This window comes from Dryobates pubescens, chromosome 9 (genome assembly GCF_014839835.1).
Source record: "Dryobates pubescens isolate bDryPub1 chromosome 9, bDryPub1.pri, whole genome shotgun sequence".
NCBI classification, from domain to species: domain Eukaryota; kingdom Metazoa; phylum Chordata; class Aves; order Piciformes; family Picidae; genus Dryobates; species Dryobates pubescens.
Window position 1 is genome coordinate 15,049,650 of NC_071620.1, and position 21,278 is coordinate 15,070,927.

Genomic DNA, 21,278 nt, shown 5'->3' on the forward strand with positions numbered 1-21,278 from the left:
TGAGATGTGGCTTTCTGAGTAGATAGTTCAGTCCTAGTGCAGCTCTATGTTTCCTGAGGTGAACTTGATGTGTTTGTCCATCTTGGTGTGTGTGCAGTACATCTGCATGCATTGACTGACAGATTGAGGGAGGTTCTCCTCCTTCTCTGCCCTGGTAAGGCCACATCTGGAGCATTGTGTGCAGTCCTGGCCTCCCCAGTTCAAGAGAGACAGGGAACTGCTGGAGAGAGTCCAGCAGAAGCTATAAAGATGCTGAGGGAACTGGAGCATCTCTGTGAGGAGGGAGGGCTGAGAGACCTATGGCTGTTGAGCCTGGAGAAGAGCAGCCTGAGAAGGAATCTTCTCAATGCTGATCAATAGCTAAAGGGTGGAGGTCAAGAGGATGGGGCCTGCTCTTGTCAGCATTGCCCAGTGAGAGAACAAAGGGCAACAGGCACAAACTGGAACACAGGAAGTTCCATCTGAACGTGGGGAAAAACTTCTTTCCTATGAGGGAGTCAGCCCTGGAGCAGGTTGCCCAGAGCGGTTGTAGAGTTTCCTTCTCTGGAGAAACCCCAAACCCACCTGAACACTGCGATCCTGGGAAATCTGCTGTGGGTTACCCTACTTCATCAGGGGAGTTGGACTAAGTGACCTGCAGATGTCCCTACCAGTCTGTGATTCTGTGATCTTTGTTCCTTTCCTTGTTTAGATGTGGTCTGTGGTGTGGCTTAAAACATTTCTCCTCCCTGGCTCTCCCTCTCCTTCCACTTCTCTTGTTTTCCTCAGGGAACCATCACGATTTAGGCTTTTGCACTCAGTGCCAGCTTGCTCTTCATTGCCACACTCCCCCAGGGCAGTGATATATATGTTTATGTGAAGGAGAACTCCAGAATCCTCTCCTGCTGCTACATGATTTCTGTTTGAAAGCTGGGTTGTGCTAATTTAGATTGTGCAGCTCCTCTGAATAGTAATAGAGACTTTTTTCCCCCTGCTTACTATCCTTGCGTCTGCTCCTGCCAGTCCGTGTTCAGATCTGTGCTGTCTGTCGGGATGCTACTGAACTACCAAAATAGCTGCATTCTGCAGAAACAGTGAGATTCTGTTGCCTTTTTGTTTTGTTTGCTACCAGCTCCTTATGAAATCTGATGGTGGTGAGTCTTGAGAGGCTTTATATGGCTTTTTTGCTTTTCCTTTAAAGCCATTAGAAAGCAGGTGAAAGGTAAAGCTGTTAGAAGGTTGCTCTAGACCTTGATAAAGATATTGAATCCTGTCTCATTATTATGCACTTGGAGAAGGCAGGCATGAGGGGACCTTAAATGCCTCAGAAGAAACAGAGCATCTTCTTTAGTAAAAAAACCCAGTTTATCATCAGTTCATAAATTCACTTCTGCGTTGTCTTGAAATATGTGGTTTTGGAATAGTACAGCTCCATTCCTTCATGGCTGTGCCTTTCAAAATGGGTATCTGAACTGAGCCTTTTCTTAAAGCTGAATTTCCTTAATGATAGTAGTTGAGAAGATTAGACAACCTGAGGAGCTCTGCTTTTTTGAAGTTGCAATAAAACTAAAGCCACCAGCACCTTTGAAAGCTGCATTCAAGGTGTTGTGTGCTGCTGTACACTGCAAAGGTTATGCCTGTGTGGTTGTTTGCAAAACACCCGGAATAACTTCCTCCAAAATGTTTGTGTAGCTCAAAAAAAAAAAAGGTATTTGGTCTTTTCTGAGTGCCACTGGTCTTGACTTGGAGGAGTATTCAGCTGCCTCATTTTAGTTTAGCTTGTGGTGTAGGTGATGAGAGTTATTTTTGGATCAGTCTATTAGTAAATGCAACTGGATCCTTCAAGAGACAAGTGGCAGGAAACTTTGAAGTAGTTGTGTAGATCTCCCTGTTGTGGGCTGTGTCAAATTTGATTGGATTGAGAGGGTAACTGTTTCATTCACCATATAAAGACAGGTTAGAAAGGAAGCTTCAGATAAGTAACACCAGTTCCTGTTTTCCCGGAAGAGTCTCAGTGACTTGTTAGCTCAAGTGTATCTTCTCCCATTCTTGGTACTCAGTAATTCCTATTCTAGTCCTTTATTAATATTTATCTTTGTGTTCTGTGTCAAGACTCTGCTTAATGTTCTCTCAAAATGAAGGACGTGGATGGGATAATGAACACTCCAGTGTAGTCATGTCTGATAGTAGCCAGTACCATTACAGAACCAGAGAATGGTGGAGGTTGGAAGAGACTGTCTGGAGATCTAGTCCAACCTCCCTGCTAAAGCAGGGTCATCCACAGCAGGCTTCACAGGATCACAATGTTCAGGTGGGTTTGGAATTTCTCCAGAGAATGAGACTCCACAACCTCTCTGGGCAGGCTGGTCCAGTGCTCTGGCACCCTCACAGCAAAGATTTTCCTCATGTTCAGATGGCACCAGCTGTGTTCCAGTTTGTGCTTGTTGCCCCTTGTCCATATGCTGGGCACCACTGAACAGAGTTTGACCACATACTCTTCGTGCCCACTCTTTAGCTATTGATCAGCATCCATAAGATCCCCTCTCAGACAGCTCTTTCCAGGCTAAACAGCCCTAGGTGTCTCAGCCTTTCCTCCTCACAGTGATGCTCCAGACCCCTCAGCATCTTTGTAGCCTCTGTTGGACTCTGCAGCAGTTCACTGTCTCTCTTAGGTCTTTTCCAACCTGGTTAATTCTTGTCTAGTCTAGTCATTTCTCCCTGTGTCCTTTAAGAGCAGTTTGGACACCTCTGTGCAATAAGGTATTCAGAAAAGAATTGGCTTCTTTTGTCAGGTGCAGTTAGTGGGTTTGTTGTATCTTACCACTTGTTCATATCACTAATATTTAAAATCCAATTTTATGTATGTGAAATTTACTTCCATTGTGGTTTTATTTAGTTTTGGTCATGTTTTCAATACTGATGGCAATTATTTTGTAGTAATTTAATGTGTGGTTTCTAATGCACACATCTTTCTTTCTTGTTCTTTAAATTCTGTTGAATAAATTTCATGTTCATATGAAATTCCATTTCCTAAGTTACATTCCTTCAGTGCCTGTTCAGTTGTGCTTTCAGATGACACAAGTGTAACGAAGCTTAAGACAGCAGAGAACACTGTGCACCTCATTTGTTCTTTGTGCTGCACTGTACAACATCCCACAGAGGTGATCTTTGTTGGGAGAAGTAGTTCTGCAGCTTGACATTGAAATTACACCTCGTGTCTGATCCATCCTTAGAGACAATTCCTGTCCTGATGGTTTAACATAAACAGTTTAGTGAAGACACCACACTGAATATGTAAACGTGGCAACTACAGCTTCTTTCCTGTGGAATAGTTAGAGTAGCTGCATCAACAGAGTATCACCTTTCTTGCCTGCTAGGAGTTGTGAAGGATTAGGGCTGGGCTGACTACCGAATGCCAGAGGCTCTCTCTGAAGCCTTCCCAAGGGGAAAAGAAAAGGAATAAGGGACAGAGACTGATGAGCTGGGAAAGAAACTAAATCAGCTAGGATGGAAATAGGAACAATAAACCAAAATAGATATAAAGACATCCGAACCAACACCCAGCCACTGATGACAATGATGTCACTGTCATGACTGATGCTGTGAGCAGTGCCCAGTCCCAGATTGGAGTAAACAGCAGATGGAAACAGATTCAGGAATGCATGGATGGTGATTGAAGGCAGAAAAGACAGATTCCTCCTCTGACTCTCTCACTGAAGAGAGGGATTGACCCTGGTGATTCTTCAGCTTGATCCTGAGGATGATGTCCATGGGATGGAATGCCTTGTTGGTCAGTTGAGGGTCACCTGTCCTGTCCAATCCAGTCCTCACAGATGCCACTTCTAACTTCCTGCACCCCAAGGTGGGGCACAAGATATGGCAGTGTCATTTGTGTGTTGAGGAGCAAGTCTAAGCCAGAGTCTTTCTGCAGCCCAGCCCTTGGCAGTAACTCTCCCCATCATCATTCTCACTGTTGGAAGCATCCACTGTCTGTGCAAACCTGCTGTGAACTTGAAAAAGTGCCCTCACTGAGCAGGGACTGAGCTGAGAAGTCAAATCCCTAATGAGAATTGGTTCTATTGTAGCTCATATGGAAGTTTGAAAGATGAGGTTGATACCCATTTCCGTGAAGTCTGTAGAAGCTCAGAAACCCAATGTAAACTGAAATCTCAAGAGTAGTTACAGTGTTTCAGGCTCACAGTGTTTTCTTTCTGGAAGTGTTTGTAATAGATCAAAGTCTTCTATTCCTAAAGAAGGAATCCAGCAAGATGCACTTTGGCATATGCCCTTATAGGTATTTAAATTGTTTAAGGAGTTATTAATCGTAGAATAGCTTGGGTTGGAAGGGACCTTAAAGGTCATCTAGTTCCAACCCCTCTGCCATAGGCAAGAACACCTCTACTAGACCAGGTTGCTCAAGGCCCCATCCACCCTGGCCTTGAACACTTCCAGGCTTGAAGCCTACACAACTTTTCTGGGCAACCTGTTCCAGTGCCTCACCACCCTAATGGGGAAGAATTTCTTCCAAATGTCTAATCTAATTGTTAAGTTAAATTAATTAATTGAAATAATCTTCTAGGTATTTAAGATGTCAAGAATAATCTCTTGCAATTAGCAGATGTATCTTTCAGCTCTTTTCACTAGCAGCCTGAGTCTGTCATACTCTTGAAGAGTTATTTGTTCATTACTGCAATGTGCATCATTATGGCTAAGGTGATGGAGTGTGTAAGGGCACTTGTGCTTCAGTGATGTATGATTTAACCTGCCTTTAGGAGTTTGTTGCCATCAAGTTTTATCTTCAGAGTAACTTGCACTGTATAAACAGATTTCGAGAGATGCCTCCATGCTTAAACCACCTCCTTGTTTTTGTGTTTTGTTTTTTTGATTTGTTTCTTTTTTTTCTTTTCAGGTCCCTTTACAGATGTAGTAACTACAAATCTCAAACTACGAAATCCATCAGATAGAAAAGTATGCTTCAAAGTGAAGACCACAGCGCCTCGTCGGTACTGCGTGAGGCCCAACAGTGGAATTATTGATCCGGGATCATCTGTAATTGTTTCAGGTAAAAGAAAAACCATTTCATTTTGGCTGTCAGCCTTTCGTGAAGCTCTCTAATGCTTGTTCTTAGAGGCTGTGTGAGGCCTTAGAAGGCTGCTTGTTCTTAGAGGCTGTCAGCTTTCTAAAAAGATTTTTTTTTTTTTTAAGAAATAAAACTATTCCCCTTCATTATTGCAGTGTCAGCTCAATGTAGAGTACAGTGACACATGAAAAATGCTCCATACAGCAACACTTGCCATTTGTCACATTCATCTGCAGATCTCTGAAAGGAGGAAGAGAAAGTTGACAATAGGCTGTGATATTAACAGTACCTTTGCTTCAGACTACTACATTCATGCTTATATAATAGAATCTTAGAATCATTTTGGTTGGAAAAGTCCAACTGTTACCTAACTCTACTAAGACTGGTGCTAAACCATGTCCCTCAGCCCCACATCTCTGCATTTTTCGAGCATCTCCAACCACCTCACCATGGAGAGCCTGTTCCAGCATTTGAAAACCCTTTCAGTGAGTAAGCTTCTTCTAATAACCAACCTAAACCTTCCTTGGTGCAAATCAAAGCCATTTCCTCTTGTCCTATCACTTGTTCCTTGAGAGAAGAGACTAACCCCCACCACTTTCCAGCTTCCTTTCAGATAGTTGTAGAGTGAGGTGGTCTCCCCTGAGCCTCATTTTCTTCAGGCTAAACACTCTTAGCTGCTTCTCATAAGACTCGTGCTCCAGAATACTGGAGCTGTAAAGAACATTTCACATTCTCCAATAAAGGGAGACAGCATCCTGCTGCTGCACAGTTCAGTTTGCATAGCAGAGAATCTTTACTACCCCTTTCTGTGTAGCACTGGATTTTCAAGCTGTTATTTGGCCACAGTGACCCCAAGATGCTTTCATGTGCAATTGTTTAGTTACAGTGACTCCACAGTGCTTTTCAGAATTAAGTTTTCTCTCCCAAAGCATCAGCTTTATCTTCTTGTTGTTGAGTATGTAATTTCTTCTGGGTCACTTGGTAAGCCAAGTGCACAGATAATTTTTCTAGTGACCCACTTTATTATCTCCTTAATCTCTCCACTGAATGTTTTCAGTGCTGACTCATATTTCATGTAATTAAAAATAGATTTCTCTCACATTGTTGTGCAGAGGGAAATCACTGCAGGATACCATGGGCTGAAAATGTGCTCAGAACTAACTGTTAAGGCAACATTGGCTGTTTTCAGCCTGTATAATGCTTTGTGCTGATTCAGCCTCAAGCTAGTTTTTAAATGTATTGCTGGAGATGTGATTTAACTATCTTTTTAAGAGCATTTTGTTTATCATTCATTTGTCAATCACAAAGTAAAGTTCTCTATACTTTCCAAAACTGCTATGTATTCACACATTTTTCTTTACCTTGATGCCCTAAATTAACTATTTATTGCTTCTCGTTAACTTATTAATGACTATTGTTTGGGTTTGATTTTTCCTTTTAGAATAAATCATGCTACTCATCCTCCCTCACAACTTGTTCCTGTTGTTGTTCTTTCTCCTGGCTTTCAGAACCCTTTAAGATTTATTTCATGGACATAAAGCCCTCCAGTGTAGAAAACCTAAGCTTATTATCAAGAGGCTTGCTTTGGTAATTATTTGTTGCAATTCTCCTTGAAGTGATCTCTGGACTACTCAGGGACTCCATGAATATTTTGCAAACTGTGTCTTCAAATATTCATGAGATTTTTCCATCATTACTTAAAACTGTGAAGAGCTTGAAGAGCTCTTGGAGTATGTGGATTGTCTCTTTCTGCTGCTTTTCAATTCAATCAGATTTTCAGCTGTTACTGAGTGGTCAAAGAACATCAAGTTATTAAATCTTAGGATCCTGCCAGCATGGGAAGAAATTCTGTGGTAATGGAAAAATGTCTTTCCTATCTTTAAGGTTATTCTGTCTATTCCCTTGGCTTTAGGGAACTGAAGTACCTCATGCTATTCAGTAGTCTGTTGATGGAACAATTTTTAGGGCTAGATTACTTTCTTATCTATACCTGTAAGAAACATACACTTTGATCAGCTATATTGCAGACCATGGTGAGACCAATGGTTAAGGAAACCTGACTTTTAAACCTTTCCAAACAGAACTGTTTGAAAATAGGATTGTAAAATGCTGCAATCCTTTTATATACTTTATTTGTGAAATACATCTGATTCAGATTATTCACTTACCCTTTGGTTATGCTACAGGTAAGATTGAAGGGGGGGAAAAAGAGATAACCACCCTGTAGCAGACACCTGCAACTTGCAGCTAGTATTTAAGGACTAAAGTTAGGCAGTTAAATTTAGAAGTAACTTTTTTTATAGGTACTATTGAATTTGGAAAGTCCAAATTAGTGACTTTGGTACTGCACTTAGTATTTTATAAACTGATGCAGTTTAGTCCTGCCATGAAGAATTAACTCAGTATGAATGGAAGCAGGTTGAACTACAGAATCATTAGAATCATTGTGATTGGAAAACACCTTTGGATCATTGAATTCAACCATTATTGAGCTCTACCAAGTCTGGTGCTAAACCATGTCCCTCAGCACCACCTCTGCCTCTTTTACATGTCTCAATGGATGGGGATTCAACCACCTCCCTGGGGAGCCTGTCCCAGCGTTTGAGAACGCCTTCATTGAAGACATTTCATTTACTATTCAACTTAAACCTCCCCTGGTGCAACTCAAGGCAATTTCCTCTTTTCTTATCACTTGTTACGTGGGAGACAAGACCAACACCCACCTTACTTCAACACCCTTTTCAGGAAGTTGTGGAGAAGGTCTGAGGGAAGGTCTGTGGGAAGGTCTGAGAAGGTCTCCCTTGAGCCTCCTTTTCTTCAGGCTAAGCAATCCCCAGTTCCTGCAGCTACTCCTCATCAGATTTTTTGTCTAGACCCTTCACCAGCTTCATTGCCCTTCTCTGGATCCAATCCAGTGCCTCAATGTCTGTCTTTAGTGAGGACCCTAAAACTGAACTCAGTAGTCAAGATGTGGTCTCATCAGTGCTGAGTACAAGGGAACAGTCGCTTCCCTGGTCCACTGAAGGTTCAGAACTGTAGAAAGTAGACTTGAATTATAGAACACTGTAGCAGTATCAAAGTCTACAGCTGGAACTGGTTCAGAATACATGTGGAGATTGTTCAGAGCATACAATGAGCTGTTCTAGCTAAATCAGTATTTCTGACTTAGCTTCTTTCCTGTGAGGGTGCCATAGCACTGGACCAGGCTGTCCAGAGAGGTTGTGGAATCTGCTTCTCCATAGAGATTCGAAGCCCACCTGGATGCCATCTTGGGAAACCTGGTCTTGGTGACCCTGCTTTAGTAGGGGTGTTGGACTGGATGATCTCCATGTTCACTTAACCATGAAATATTTTTCTTTGAAAGAAAAGCCCTGTGCTGTTTGCTTGGAGGTTTGTTTGTTTTTGTCAGTCTTACAGCATCTGTTTGTTCATACTTGAATCTGAAATATCTGTTACTTACAATAATTGCATAAAAAAATCATGTCAGCTACACGAGACTGAAATACTTCTCTTTCTTCACAGTACCTATTGGTACAGCGTCTGCTTTGTTTTCAGCACTTCCTTTTGCCTTTTAACTCTCAAGAGTCTGCTCAGTGAGAAGAAATCCACAGTGGACAGTGTGCTTGTTACAGTGATCAGCTGAAGAATCACAGGTTTATGCTTTTTTTTCTTTTTAACAGTAATGCTGCAGCCTTTTGACTATGACCCAAATGAGAAGAGTAAACACAAGTTTATGGTACAAACAACCTATGCACCACCAAATATTACAGATATGGAGGCAGTGGTAAGTCAGACGGGGGTGAAATGACTTGTATGTTCTTTTTCCTTTAAAAACTCAGGCTTAAGTGTGAATGAATCATGGTTTTGCAATTTATTTTTGGAGAACTGGTTTTTTTTCTGAAGAAGAGTGACTTATATACATGATTCAAAGGTTTTAAAATTAAATATAGGCTCAGTTTTCAGAACTCACCTAGTGAACTGGTTAATTGGAAATAGTGAACCTAAGGTAAGGTCAGCTCACTGTTGAAGGAAGGACATGTTATGCCTTAGATGCAGCTAATCTGAAGGGGATAAACAGATTGTGTTTGAAGGAATCAAGAGTATATTTAGACAACAAGCCTGAAGCTGTCTGAAATGAGTACATTTGGGTTGAACAGTGTTTAACTGAAATGTTGAATGGGATTATAATGAAATGAAACATTTGGACGACTAGCCACTTGGTATCTTGTAGAGAGACAAACCTTAAACACGGCACACATGATAGGTTTGTTTACAGATTTAATAGAGACATTACAGATTCAGTTCTTAGGCAAGATTGGGCTGTTGGCAGATCCAGAAAGAAGATATTAAGGTTTGAGCTATTTAGTTCAGAAACAAGGAGACTTGTTTCTGATGTTACAAGCTGGCAGCAATGGGAAGGAAGCCTTCGTTTGTCAGAATGTGCCCTTTAGGTGTATGTGGCCTCCATAAATGCGTATTAAGGTGGAGGGGAATGATGCACAGAAGTCTGTCTCTGGAGATTAAGGAGTGCCTGTGTTTACACAGGTATATTCAGTGTTCGCTTGTAGAGTTTGTTAACTTAGCTACATGTCTTAAAAGTTTAACAGCTCCCTTCCTTACTGGTCTGGTTTCCTTAATATGCTCTCATAGCTCTTGATTATGTGTGGTAAGTGAAGCGTAGTTATATGGTGAGGATATAAAAATCCACTTTCAAACGACTGCTTTCTTAGTGCGCTCGAGTATTTCTGTGCTGAGAAACAGATCTTGCAGAAAATGGGTAATTGCAACTGTAAGTTACTGTACAACTAAAAGCACTTAAAGGAAAGACCAACAAAAGAAAGGAAGGATGTTACGGAAAGCTTGGATGTTCTGGTCTGCAAGACCTGCAATTCTAAGGTAATTTCAGAGGATTTATTGTTGGATAAGCTGCTGCAAATTTCAGATCAGTCTCTGAGCCTAAAGATTTAAGGCAACTACCTAAAATGTGTACTTTGAGAGTTAGTTGTCTGCCTAGTAGAGAGAATCCAGCATATATCACAGTTATTTAAATACATTGGTAAACATCAGAATTTAAAATGTCTTGATAAACAGCTTTGGACAGGCGCAAATTGTAATTTTCTTACGTAGTAAAAGGAAGAAGTGGTTAAAAAACTAAAGTATGCAAAACTAAAGAAATTTACTCTGGAACTGAATTCAGAGTCACTAAAAGGAGTCTTTCAGTCTTTGGTATAAAACTGGTGTTTCCAAGATGGGAAATAGGAATACATTTAACCAAGGGTTAGAAATTGGTTCTAAAACTGACTCAAGATGGTGCTTGTTCCTCATGATGTATTAAAAGAACTTCTGTATTGTCCCCTCCCTGTCCCCTCCAAACCTCTGGACTCATCCTTGCATTCAATTTACTCATTTCCATTTCTAACTTTAAACTCTTTCTAGCTTTTGTTACTTTGCAGTAGTCAAAGTGAACCAAGAAAACATTGTTCAGAAGCAGGTCTGAAAATTGCAGCTAGGGTATGACAGCATTGAGCTGTGTAGGAAACCAGTCCTAGGAGCATGCTTATGAACTGTTTGTTTGCGTGAGTTTGGCACCTTAAGTAACTGTGTTAATTGTTTTAGTGGAAAGAAGCAAAACCTGATGAACTAATGGACTCCAAGTTGAGATGCGTGTTTGAAATGCCCAACGAAAATGATAAACTGGTGAGTAAGAAAAGAGTAAGAAACTGTCACACACTGACTGTTAGGATCTGACAGAAATTTGTCCTGAATTGTTTTTAAACCTATTTGATTTATTGATTACATTGATTGTAGCAATTGATATTAAATCAGGCCACACAGATGTTCAGGATGTAACTTCTGGAGGATGCCCAGAGAACAGCCCAGGTCGAAAAGGCATGTTGAAATACCATCAGGTCCAGAACTTTCCTCAGAAATGGAGCAACCTGTCTAACTGGATCATAAAAACCTCCAGCAATGGAGACTATACAAAAAAAAACAGACCCATTATCTTTATCATTACCTTATTTTAGCATTTTATTGCTGCCAGATTAAAAATGGAGACGCTTGAGTCTTGCATGCAATGAAAAGTGGATTGCAGAGCTTGCTTTTTGAAGTATTAAATGCCTTTTTTTTTTTTTTTAAGGTTTAAAAAGTCTGTTTCTAATTCATCTGAGTTAGAAAAGGAAGTAGAAAAGAAAAGGCTAGAAATTAATGTGTGCTTTGGGACTCCTAAATGCCCTTTTTATGGTGTTGATAAAAATATAATCAGACCAAAAAAAAAAAATCCCAATTACCTCTTTTTATACCTTCAGACACAATCTATTCCAGTTGTGTAGGAGATGACAGTTTCATTGTATGTAGAGTGAAGATCTGTTAGTGTTGCTTTATATTTAAGGTAATAGTTATTCTGCAAACTTCTACATAACTGACAGTTATGACAAAATTCTTCTGCATTACCATATTTTTTCTTTCTTTCTTTTTTTTTTCTTTGCCTGATACTTGAAATTTTCATTATTTACATGTATAAAGGGTCTCAGTGAAGGCTGCCAGCTGTCCAGTAGCTGTCTTTACAACCATTTTTTTTCATACACACCATGGAGTGCCATGTAGAGATATTTTTCAGATGCATGCGAGTATAATTTGGCAGCTTCAGCCCCTCTGCCACAGGCAGCCACATCTTCAACTAGATGAAGCTGCTTTTTAGTATGGAGCTAATACTTGAACTGACAACAGAATCATAGTATCATAAAATAGTCTGGGTTGGAAGGGTCCTCCAAAGGTCATCTAGTCTCACCCTCTCTGCAGGGGCATCTTCAACTTGATCAGGCTGCACAGAGCCCTGTCAAGCCTCACTTTGAATATCTCCAGGGGTGGGGCCCCAACCACCTCCCTGTGCAACCTGTTCCAGTGTTCCACTACCCTCATGGTAAAGAACTTGTACCCAACATGCAGTCTGAATCTATTCTGTAGTCTGAAATCATTGCCCCTTGTCCTGTCACTGCAGGCAATTGTAAACATTCTCTTTCCATCCTTCTTATAGGCCCCTTCAGGTACTGGCAGGCTGCTATTAGGTCTCCCCAGAGCCACCTTCTTCTCCAGGCTGAACAACCCCAGCTTGTCCTCATAGCAGAGGTGCTCCAAACCCCTGAAGGTTTTATTCAGATTACTGTAAACACAAACTTCCTTGCACTGTATTAGTAGCTGGATTGTTTCACTTTCAAGCTGTGGGTCATTGTTTTTTTCTAGGTAAGTAAAATTCTCTGTGCCCTTCTTAATGTTTGTAGAATGACATAGATGCAAGCAAACCCGCCCAAGTCCTGAATACATCTAAGCAGGATGGCCCGATGCCAAAATCACATAGTGTTTCACTTAATGACACTGAAACAAGGAAGCTAATGGAGGAGTGCAAAAGACTTCAAGCAGAGATTATGAAGCTGACGGATGAAAATCGGCACCTGAGAGTAAGTTCTGCTTCCTTGCTTGTATTGATCTCTTGATTGAAAGATTTGGCTTGTCATTAGGCCACCAGATGTGTATTCCAGGAGGTAGCTGCAACTACCTGTGACAACTGCTAGTGATTGTCAGGATTGAGTTATAGTAGGATTTTATTGACCTTATGTTTTGAACTTCTCAGTGATTGAGGCTTTGTGTTGGTCACAGATGAGATACTGAAGCTACATGATTTTATTAAATGAAATGATCCTATTTATGGTGCTCTTAGTTGAAGTCTAGATCAGAGATACCAAATTAGTAGCAGCTACTGTAAATTTAATCCAGAGATGCCAAATTAGTAGCAGTTACTATAAATTTAATCCAGATATACCAATTTAGTAACCATTACTTCAAGTCTAGGTCCTATTTGTGGTGGTCTTTGTTGAAGACTAAATCAGAGATATGAATTCATATATTTGATTAATTAAATTAAAAAAAAAATAGCAGTTACTGCAAGCCTAAATCAGAGATACCAAATTAGTAGCAGTTACCTCAACTCTAAATCAGAGATAGCATAGTAGCTTTGAATAATAGTGTTATTAAGAAGAAGTAAATGAGATCGAAAGGGGCACAAATTATTAGGGAACAAGAACAGTTGTTTGGCCAGAGGAGGTAAGCAAAAACTACTTGCCAGTATCTTGATGTAAAGGTGCCATTTATTAACCTGTACCCAGGCAAGTTGTGGCTTGTGATTTTTCTGTGCATTTGCGTTTTGCTATTTGAAGATTTGGCCATGGCAGCCTTTAAAGAACCATGAGAAAAAAGACTGTCCACACCTGTGGCATAGGGATATTTGGAGAGACGCTGCACAAAGCAGAGGCTTCTCCTTAAAAGTAAGGAATTACTGCTAATTAGTAAGTAAAATCAGGAACCTTTGCTGTGCCTAGCAAGAATTTCAGAGTAATTCTTAACCAGAGCATGGAGAGCAACCAGGTTATCTGTCCATATTTGAAATACTGGGGCTCACCATGTTCATATTTTGGTGTGGTCTGATCTTACTTCTTTTAAACTTTATTTAAAGGTCCAGCAGTAAATTTGGCCTTTGAGTTCAGTTTTTACAACTGTGAAGTAGATGTCTTGGTAAATCTTGTTTCTTCCATCTGTTTTTCCCCTCTTCCCCTGCAACCTCAGGATGAAGGCTTGAGGCTCAGAAAGGTAGCGCACTCGGATAAATCTGGATCCCCCACAGCTTTGGCCATCAGAGATAACGGCTCTAATTCTCTTCCTTCACTTCTTGTTGTAATTGCAGCCATTTTCATCGGATTCTTTCTAGGGAAGTTCATCTTGTAGAAAGAATGAGTGAGAGAAGCATGCAAAATGCAGCTTCATATTTTTTTTTTCCTCTTCCCCTCCCCACCCCCCCCTTTTTTTTTTTTGGGTCTCTCTCCTTCCCCCCCCTCCCCCCTCCCCTTTTTTTTTTTTCTTTTTTTTTGGCCAGAAAAAGGATTTGTTTTACCTACCACTTCATTGGTAGTGTGGCCCAAGTGGCCATGTGTTTCTTCTTTTTTTTTTGGTGTTTTGTTTTGTGTACAGCATCATGATCTCGCACGGTTAGAAAACACTCTGACAAGACAAACTGTTTGGCTCCTGGACAAAATTGTACATTGTCATCAATAGCAGGTGTCAGTTGCACAGTCAGTCCTTTATCATAAAGTTCATAAAAAATGAAAAAAAAAAAAAAAAAAGAATTGTTCTTTTTCTTTTCTTTTCTGTGGTTTTAATAAGGATTCAGAAATTTGTTCAGTCTTGTAAATGTTATTTTAATAATCCTTTAAAATTTTATCTGTTGCTGTTACCTCTGGAAAGAAAAAAAAGATTTATTAGATTGCTAATCCCACTCATTCAGGAATATGACAAGAGGTATTCTGGGGGAAATGGTGCCTCTTACTGTGTAAATTTTCTCCTTACCTTACTTTGCTAATATCACAGCAGAATTTCTTTCTTATTCCTTGTGAGGCGTTGTTGAGAGTTCTTCATCCTTCCAGTCATGTCCCATACTATTTAACATTACAAAAGAAATAAAATTGTTAACAGATTTTTCTGCTGGATAGCCTGTTTGTGTGTGTCATGCTTTTAGGAGGGGTTCCTAACAAGTTCATTGTTCATGGTAATTTACTACTTGTAACAAGTGGCTATTTTGAAGTTTATTTGCTGAAGTCTCTGGCTTAGACTGTTGTAATTGAAGCTTGGGGGGTTTAAAAGGAAAAAAAAAAGGGTTTCCATTTGTTGAAAAAAAATCTGTTTTCTGGCTGCTTTCAGCTACAGAGACGATGGTTATCAAACGTGGTTTCAGACAGATTAATTTGGATATCCAGCAGGTACAAGTACCAGACACAAATGTTTTCGATATATTAACGACTTGCGTGGATTATGTGGGAGTGTAATAATCAACCTTCTGTTCCACCTTTGGATCTTCTGGGTGTCTTCCAGGAGTTAACGTTGTTCTTTGACTTCATGGGGTTACCTAATTCACATACATTAAATTACAGGGTTTGTAATTTTATTGCAGCAGATGCTCAAAGTTCAAGCTGAACCATTCAGGCACCCACAGTGAATCTGGTGATGCAGAAGAGTTGATGTTTGCTGAGTGAGCCTCAGCTGCTCACCTTTTGAAAGCAAAAATCATTTTGATGCAGCTCTTGGCAGATCTAACTATTTAGCCATGTATTGCTAAGTTTTACAGAACGCCTTGTTTGGGGGTCTGGAATGCTTCCCTGCACTTAATCTCATGTCTTGCCTCATCTGAGCATGTCATAAAACCAAACAGCATTGGAGCAAAATACTCCCTGTACTTCTGAATAATCAAATCCAGAGGGTTACTTATCAACTGAAAAAAATGTGGAAAGGGGGAATACTGCTGCAAGCAAAATGTATGTGCTGTCTTGGGCAGCTTGACTAGATGTGGTGCAGCTAAGTGTGTTAGACTTCAGTATACGCACATCATGTGTAGCTGACCAAAATGTTCTGGAGAAGATGTACATGATCTTGGTTGCCTTTTGATTTCCAGTGCTTTTTGTTGTTGTTGTTGTTTGTTTGATTTTTAAAGAAGAAAACTCACAATTACATCACATTCTGTCATTGCTCCTGGTGATAAACTTCTTTTATAACATCTTGCCCGTGTGCAAGGAAGATGATGAAGAAAATGCAAATACTGCTTATCTTTGCACTTGAGCATGCAAGCACAGATGTTCTCAATTACTTGTTCCAGTGTCTGCATTCAAGCCTCCTTCCATCCCAGTGACTGGAAAAAAAACAAAAACAAACCCCACAACATGTTAAGAGGTCTTGATTATTTTGGTTCCACTGGTTCAGAATGATGTAATAATCCTCCTGATGTATTTTTTTCCTCCCCCCTTCCCTGTAACAGAACATTGCCACGTCAAAAACTTTCATAGCCTGTTCCTATGTGGAAAATACAAAAGCAATAGTGTGCAGGATGTAGTTTGCTTCAGACAGAGCATAGATACTCCTGTGTTGAAGGGAAAAACTAAAAATTAAAATCAATCCTCTGGAAGATGTTAAAGCATTTAGAGCACAGAATGTGGAGGTTTCCAAGGGTAGCTAGCACTTGGAGAGCAGAAAGAAGAATCATCACTTGGTGCAGCTGAATGAGATTTTGATGTCTGGTGGCAGAAATAAGGTGGTTAAAAAAAACCAAACCAAACAAAAAAACCCAAAACAACCCTGAAGTCAGATTGAAATAACTCTTCTCAGTTATAACTAACAAACAGGTGGTGGTAGAACGTGACTTAAGTAATGTCTTCAAAGTGAAAGGGGTGCGGTGGTCTCTTCACCAGTGTACTTAGTAATGGTATAAGGAGGCTGTCTTGGTGTCCAGTAATCCCTTCCTAGCTGTATATAAAATGTAATGCTGAAAAAAACCAAACAAATTAACTCTTTTTGCTCTCAGGAGTCACTTTGGATGAGATCAACTGTATTCAGTGAAATTCTGTAATATGGATTAAATTGTTTGTCTTTGTTCCTGAAACGATTGGTTAGAACTTTTTGCTTTGTCTCTGCCTGCTTACCGGCGCACGTAAGCACGGGGAAATGCAGTCTATCCTCTGCTCCCAGTAGGGTGATGCCCATAAAGTTGTTGTGATGGTTAATGTGTAACTTCAGTTCAATACACTTTGCAGGTTGCCCTCATGATTTTTTTTTGTTTTTTTAAAGGGCGAGACAGAACAAGTGTAGAATAAAGTTTGAATGGATATAGCACTTTAAAAAGGGGGAGTAATGATGGGTCAGGGAGAAAACATTTAAAGAAGCTTCGTGAAATAGATGATATAGCTGCTCTGGTAATTCTGAGCACCAAATGTAACCCATTTAAAAAGTATAAAAATATACATATATGAAGTTCATTGGAGAAACAGTTATTTATATCAATGCACAAGGTTTTGGTGCATTTCTACACATTCTTTAAAAGCTGTTGACAAACACTGAGGTCCAGGCTTGCATGTTTCTGCTGCTATGATTGAAACAAATTTGCATATAAGAAGCAACCAAACACTAGCTTGGAACTTCATTATCCTCTTGGAAGGAGGTAGGGTGGAGGGAGGAGGTGGAAGGTGGCATTTTGCCAAAGGGGAAAGACAAAGCCAATAAGCAAAATTTATCTTTCAGGCCTTCTTCAAACATATTAAAAGTTGAAGTGTTAATAAACCATTAAAAATGCGGTAAGTGTCCCTTTTATTTTGGAACCTCTCCTTGACTCTTCATTCTGTAAAGTCCTGATAGGTGTCCCTCACTGCCCTGTTTCTGGGTACTGCTGGCAAGGAGCATGAAGGTTCAGTGTTGGAGTGAAGAGAAGAGAGGGCAAACCTGAGGATGCTGATGGGTTGTGGGGATTTATAATGGTCATGACTAAGAGTTTTCTTTCTCCTGTTTGGAGTCCCCAGGTGCTTGAAGTGACTTGCTGCAGTCTTTGTCAAAAGATGGAATGAAAGCTCCACAGTTACACAGCAGCCCTCAGCAACAGCTACTGTATTATTGCACTGCCTTGCTCTTCGCGTTTGCAGGTGGGATTGAAACGGTAGCTCATCTTTTTAGCCACGTTGCTTTGCTTTCTGCGCTAGTTCCTGTGTCTCCTGGAGGGCATGTCCTTGTGTGGTACTGACCGCTGCTGCCAGGGAGGCTCTGGCATTGCTCGTTTTGAGTTTCTGTGGCGGCTTGCTCTGGTGGCACACTTTAATATTGGACAGGAGAGGGAAGTTACACAGGACCCAGTTTTCACAAAGGCTCAGGCTCCTGTAGGAAGCACTGAAACTAATGAGGATTAAATTAGATCAATTTATTTCCTGTCAATTTCTTTTCCAGGGACACTTGATGTAACCAAGTATCTGATCAAACTTGGTCTGATGTGTTCTTTCTGAGCACAGATTGCTTGTGCTTAAGGACTGCTGATTCTAGCAGGGCTCCAAAAGCAAGAGGTAGCCATGGTGTCATCACCTTTATTTGTTTGCCCTTTAAGTGACAAAAGGTTGCATGGAAATGAGGTCTTGTGTAAAAGCAAAACAACCAATTCTTAGCTTTTATTTGGCTGACTCATTGCTGCCTGCTTGTATCTGAATCATAGGTTGCCTAGGGAGGTGGTTGGGGCCCCATCCTTTGCAATATTCAAGGGGAGGCTCAAGAGGGCAACCTGACCTAGTTGAGGATGCTCCTGCTTACTGCAGAGAGGGTTGGACTTGATGACTTTTGGAGGTCCCTTCCAACCCAGACCATTCTATGATTGTACTTGGTTGGCAGGGACTTCCAGAAGTTGTTACTGCAACCTCTCCTGCAGTAAACAGGGACATCTTAAACTAGATCAGGTTGCTCAGAAACCTATCAAGCCTGACCTTGAATGTCTTCAGGATAGGGCCTCCACCACCTCATTGGGCAAACCTGTTCCAGTGTTTCACCACCCTCATAGTAAAGAGCGTCTTCCTAATGTCCAATCTAAATCCACCCTTACCTAGTTTAAAACCTTTGCCCCTTGTCCTAGTGCTGCATAGCTTTGTAAAAAGTCCCTTACCAGTTTTCTTGTAGGCTCCCTTCAGGTACTGGAAAGCCCCCAAATGGTCTCCCTGGAGCATTCTCTTCTGGCTGAACAACCCCAACTCAGCCTGTCTTTGCAGAAGTGTTCCAGCCCTCTGAACATTTTTATGGTCCTGCCGGGACAAGGGTTTGTGTGTTTGCGTGATGAACTGGGTCTGGGAACTGCTCTGAATTAAATCAATTGGTTCATCCTCTAGCAATCACATTTTAATTAAATCATGGCACAGAGTCATAGAAGTGCTTTTGTTGGAAAACACCTGAAAGAGGCTTTACCAAGTTTAATGTTGGGGTGTTGAATCTCTTGTTTGTACAGCAGCTGCTTCTGTGGCTGCTGGGGGTGCAACTTCGCTCTTCCTCTCCCTCTTCTTTAGAAAAGATGCTGTTAGAGAGTATCCAGAAACAGAGGTGAGAGACAGACAGCTGTTGTAGCTCAGGTGTTTGAAGTAGTTGGAAAATTAATTACAATTAATTAAAAGTGACTGAAATAAATTATTTTAAACTTGTGCATAAGAAAAACAGAACCACCACATTGTGAGCTGTTATGCTTTGGGTGGTTTTTTGGTTGGTTGGTTTGTTTTTAAGTAAGTTTGCTTATCATCCAAGTTGTGCAGTCATGGAATGGTTTGTGTTGCAAGGAACCTTTAAAGTTCATCTAGTCCAACCTCCCCTGCAGTCAGTAGGGAAATCTGTAGCTAGAGCAGTTTGCTCACAGCCCCATCCAATCTGACCTGGAATGGTTCTAGGGATGGGGCTTCCCCCACCTCTGGGCAACCTGGGACAGTGTCTCACCACACTCAGTGGAAAACACTTCTTTCATCTCTCTAGTCTAAATCTTCCCCTTTTAGTTTAAAACCCTTACCCGTTGTCCTGTCACAACAAGCTCTGCTAAAGAGTTTGTCCCCAGCTTTCTTATAGGTCCCTTTAAGTACTGAAAGTCCACAAGAAGTTCTCCCTGGAGCCTTCTCCAGGCTTAAAAACCCCAACTCTCTGAACCTGTCCTCAGAGCAGAGGGGTTCCAGCCTTTGCATCATTTTGTGGCCTATGGCTGCCCACCAACAGGTCCATGTCTCTCCTGTGCTGAGGACTCCAGAGCTGGACACAGGACTGCAGATGGAGTTTCATAATCTGGGGATAATTATTTCAGAATGTTCCTGAAAGTTCTTGCTAGTGCAGGTTCAGGTATGTAGGTGATGGCATTGCTATCAGAGTGGGTAATAATTAAATAGCAATCGTCATGACTGCCTTAGCCTGCATTGCCTATCCTGGCTTTGGAGATGGGGTGTGGGGCACGGCTGTGGGGACACATGATTGGGAAGGGCTGGTTTAGGCACAGCCTCTGTTCTCTAGCACACTCCATCCTCTTTCTCATCAAGCCTTTCTTGTGCCTTTTTTTGGGGTTGGATTTCCAAAATGCTGCTTCACATTGTTTGGAAATCTTTCATGGGTTTTTAAGGCAGTTTCCCAAAGACAGTATCACAGTATCACTAAGGTTGGAAGAGACCTCGAGGATCAAGTCCAACCTGTCACCACAGACCTCATGACTAGACCATGGCACCAAGTGCCATGTCCAATCTCCTCTTGAACCCCTCCAGGGATGGTGACTCCACCACCTCCCTGGGCAGCACATTCCAATGACGAATGACTCGCTCAGTGAAGAACTTTCTCCTCACCTCCAGCCTAAACTTCCCCTGGCACAGCTTGAGACTGTGTCCCCTTGTTCTGGTGCTGGTTGCCTGGGAGAAGAGACCAACCCCCTCCTGGCTACAACCACCTTTCAGGCCTGCCTGTTGCCTTGTCTTCTCCTGGAGCTGAGTGCTGGGCAGGCAGAAAACATGGTTGGTAGAGAGATGTTGAACAGTGATTGTGCTGTCAGGGATTAGAATCACAGAATGATTTGGAGTGGACCTTAAAGATCATCTAATTCCACCTCACCTGCCATGGACAGGGATACCTCTTACAAGACCAGGCTGCTCAGTGCCCCATCCAACCTGCCTTTTGAACACTTCCAGCCTGGGAGCCTCCACAGCTTCTCTGGGCAGCCTGTTCCTGTGCCTCATCACCTTCATGGGGAAGAATTTCTTGCAAATGTCTAATCTCCATCCAGTTTCTTCAGTTTGAAGCTGTCACTGCTCATCCTATCACCTGCATGTCTTTGTAAAAATGCCTGAGCTCTGCTGAAGAGAGTAGAGGTGGGAAAAAAAAAAAGAAAAGAGGAGAATTAAAAGATGCTAAACATTTGGGCATGTTTTATTTGGAAGATAAAAGTGTATCTGTGCAACCAGGAGAACCTTCCGTGGAGCCAGTGCTGTTTGTACTTCTCAAGTGACAGAAAACAAACAGTTGTAAATCTACACCTCCCCTGCTCCTGGTGGTGTCTCTCTATTCCACCCATGGGAGTGGCTAAATATTTTTCCATCACTGCTTTGATCATCCAAACACAGATTAGACAGACAGCCAGGCTCTGGCATTTGAAGGAGACACTTTGTCGGAAGATCCAAGCGCTTCTTGTGTTAAAGCCTAATTGGTTTTTGACTCCTGCACGGGAAGGTGCTCCAGCAATAGCCGCCTCTTACAGAGGTTAAATCCACTGGTGTGTTTGCACTCTGAATTCCTAAATGCTTTGCTGTTGTTACTGCTTTCCAGGCTGCAGAGATGTGAGGGCTGGTTTGAGGAACATTAATGAGCATCTATC

At 41.3% G+C, this 21,278-nt stretch overlaps 1 protein-coding gene across 1 annotated transcript in view; it reads left to right on the forward strand.

Annotated features, from left to right (window-relative positions):
- VAPA (VAMP associated protein A) overlaps positions 1-13,895 on the forward strand; it is a 31,672-nt gene extending 17,777 nt beyond the window's left edge. Inside the window, exons 2-6 of the mRNA XM_054164172.1 lie at positions 4,889-5,041; positions 8,740-8,843; positions 10,676-10,756; positions 12,340-12,516; positions 13,679-13,895. Of these exons, the coding sequence (XP_054020147.1) occupies positions 4,889-5,041; positions 8,740-8,843; positions 10,676-10,756; positions 12,340-12,516; positions 13,679-13,837 (674 nt within the window). The 3' untranslated portion in view covers positions 13,838-13,895. The remainder of the gene's footprint in view (positions 1-4,888; positions 5,042-8,739; positions 8,844-10,675; positions 10,757-12,339; positions 12,517-13,678) is intronic.
- Positions 13,896-21,278: the final 7,383 nt, after the last annotated feature.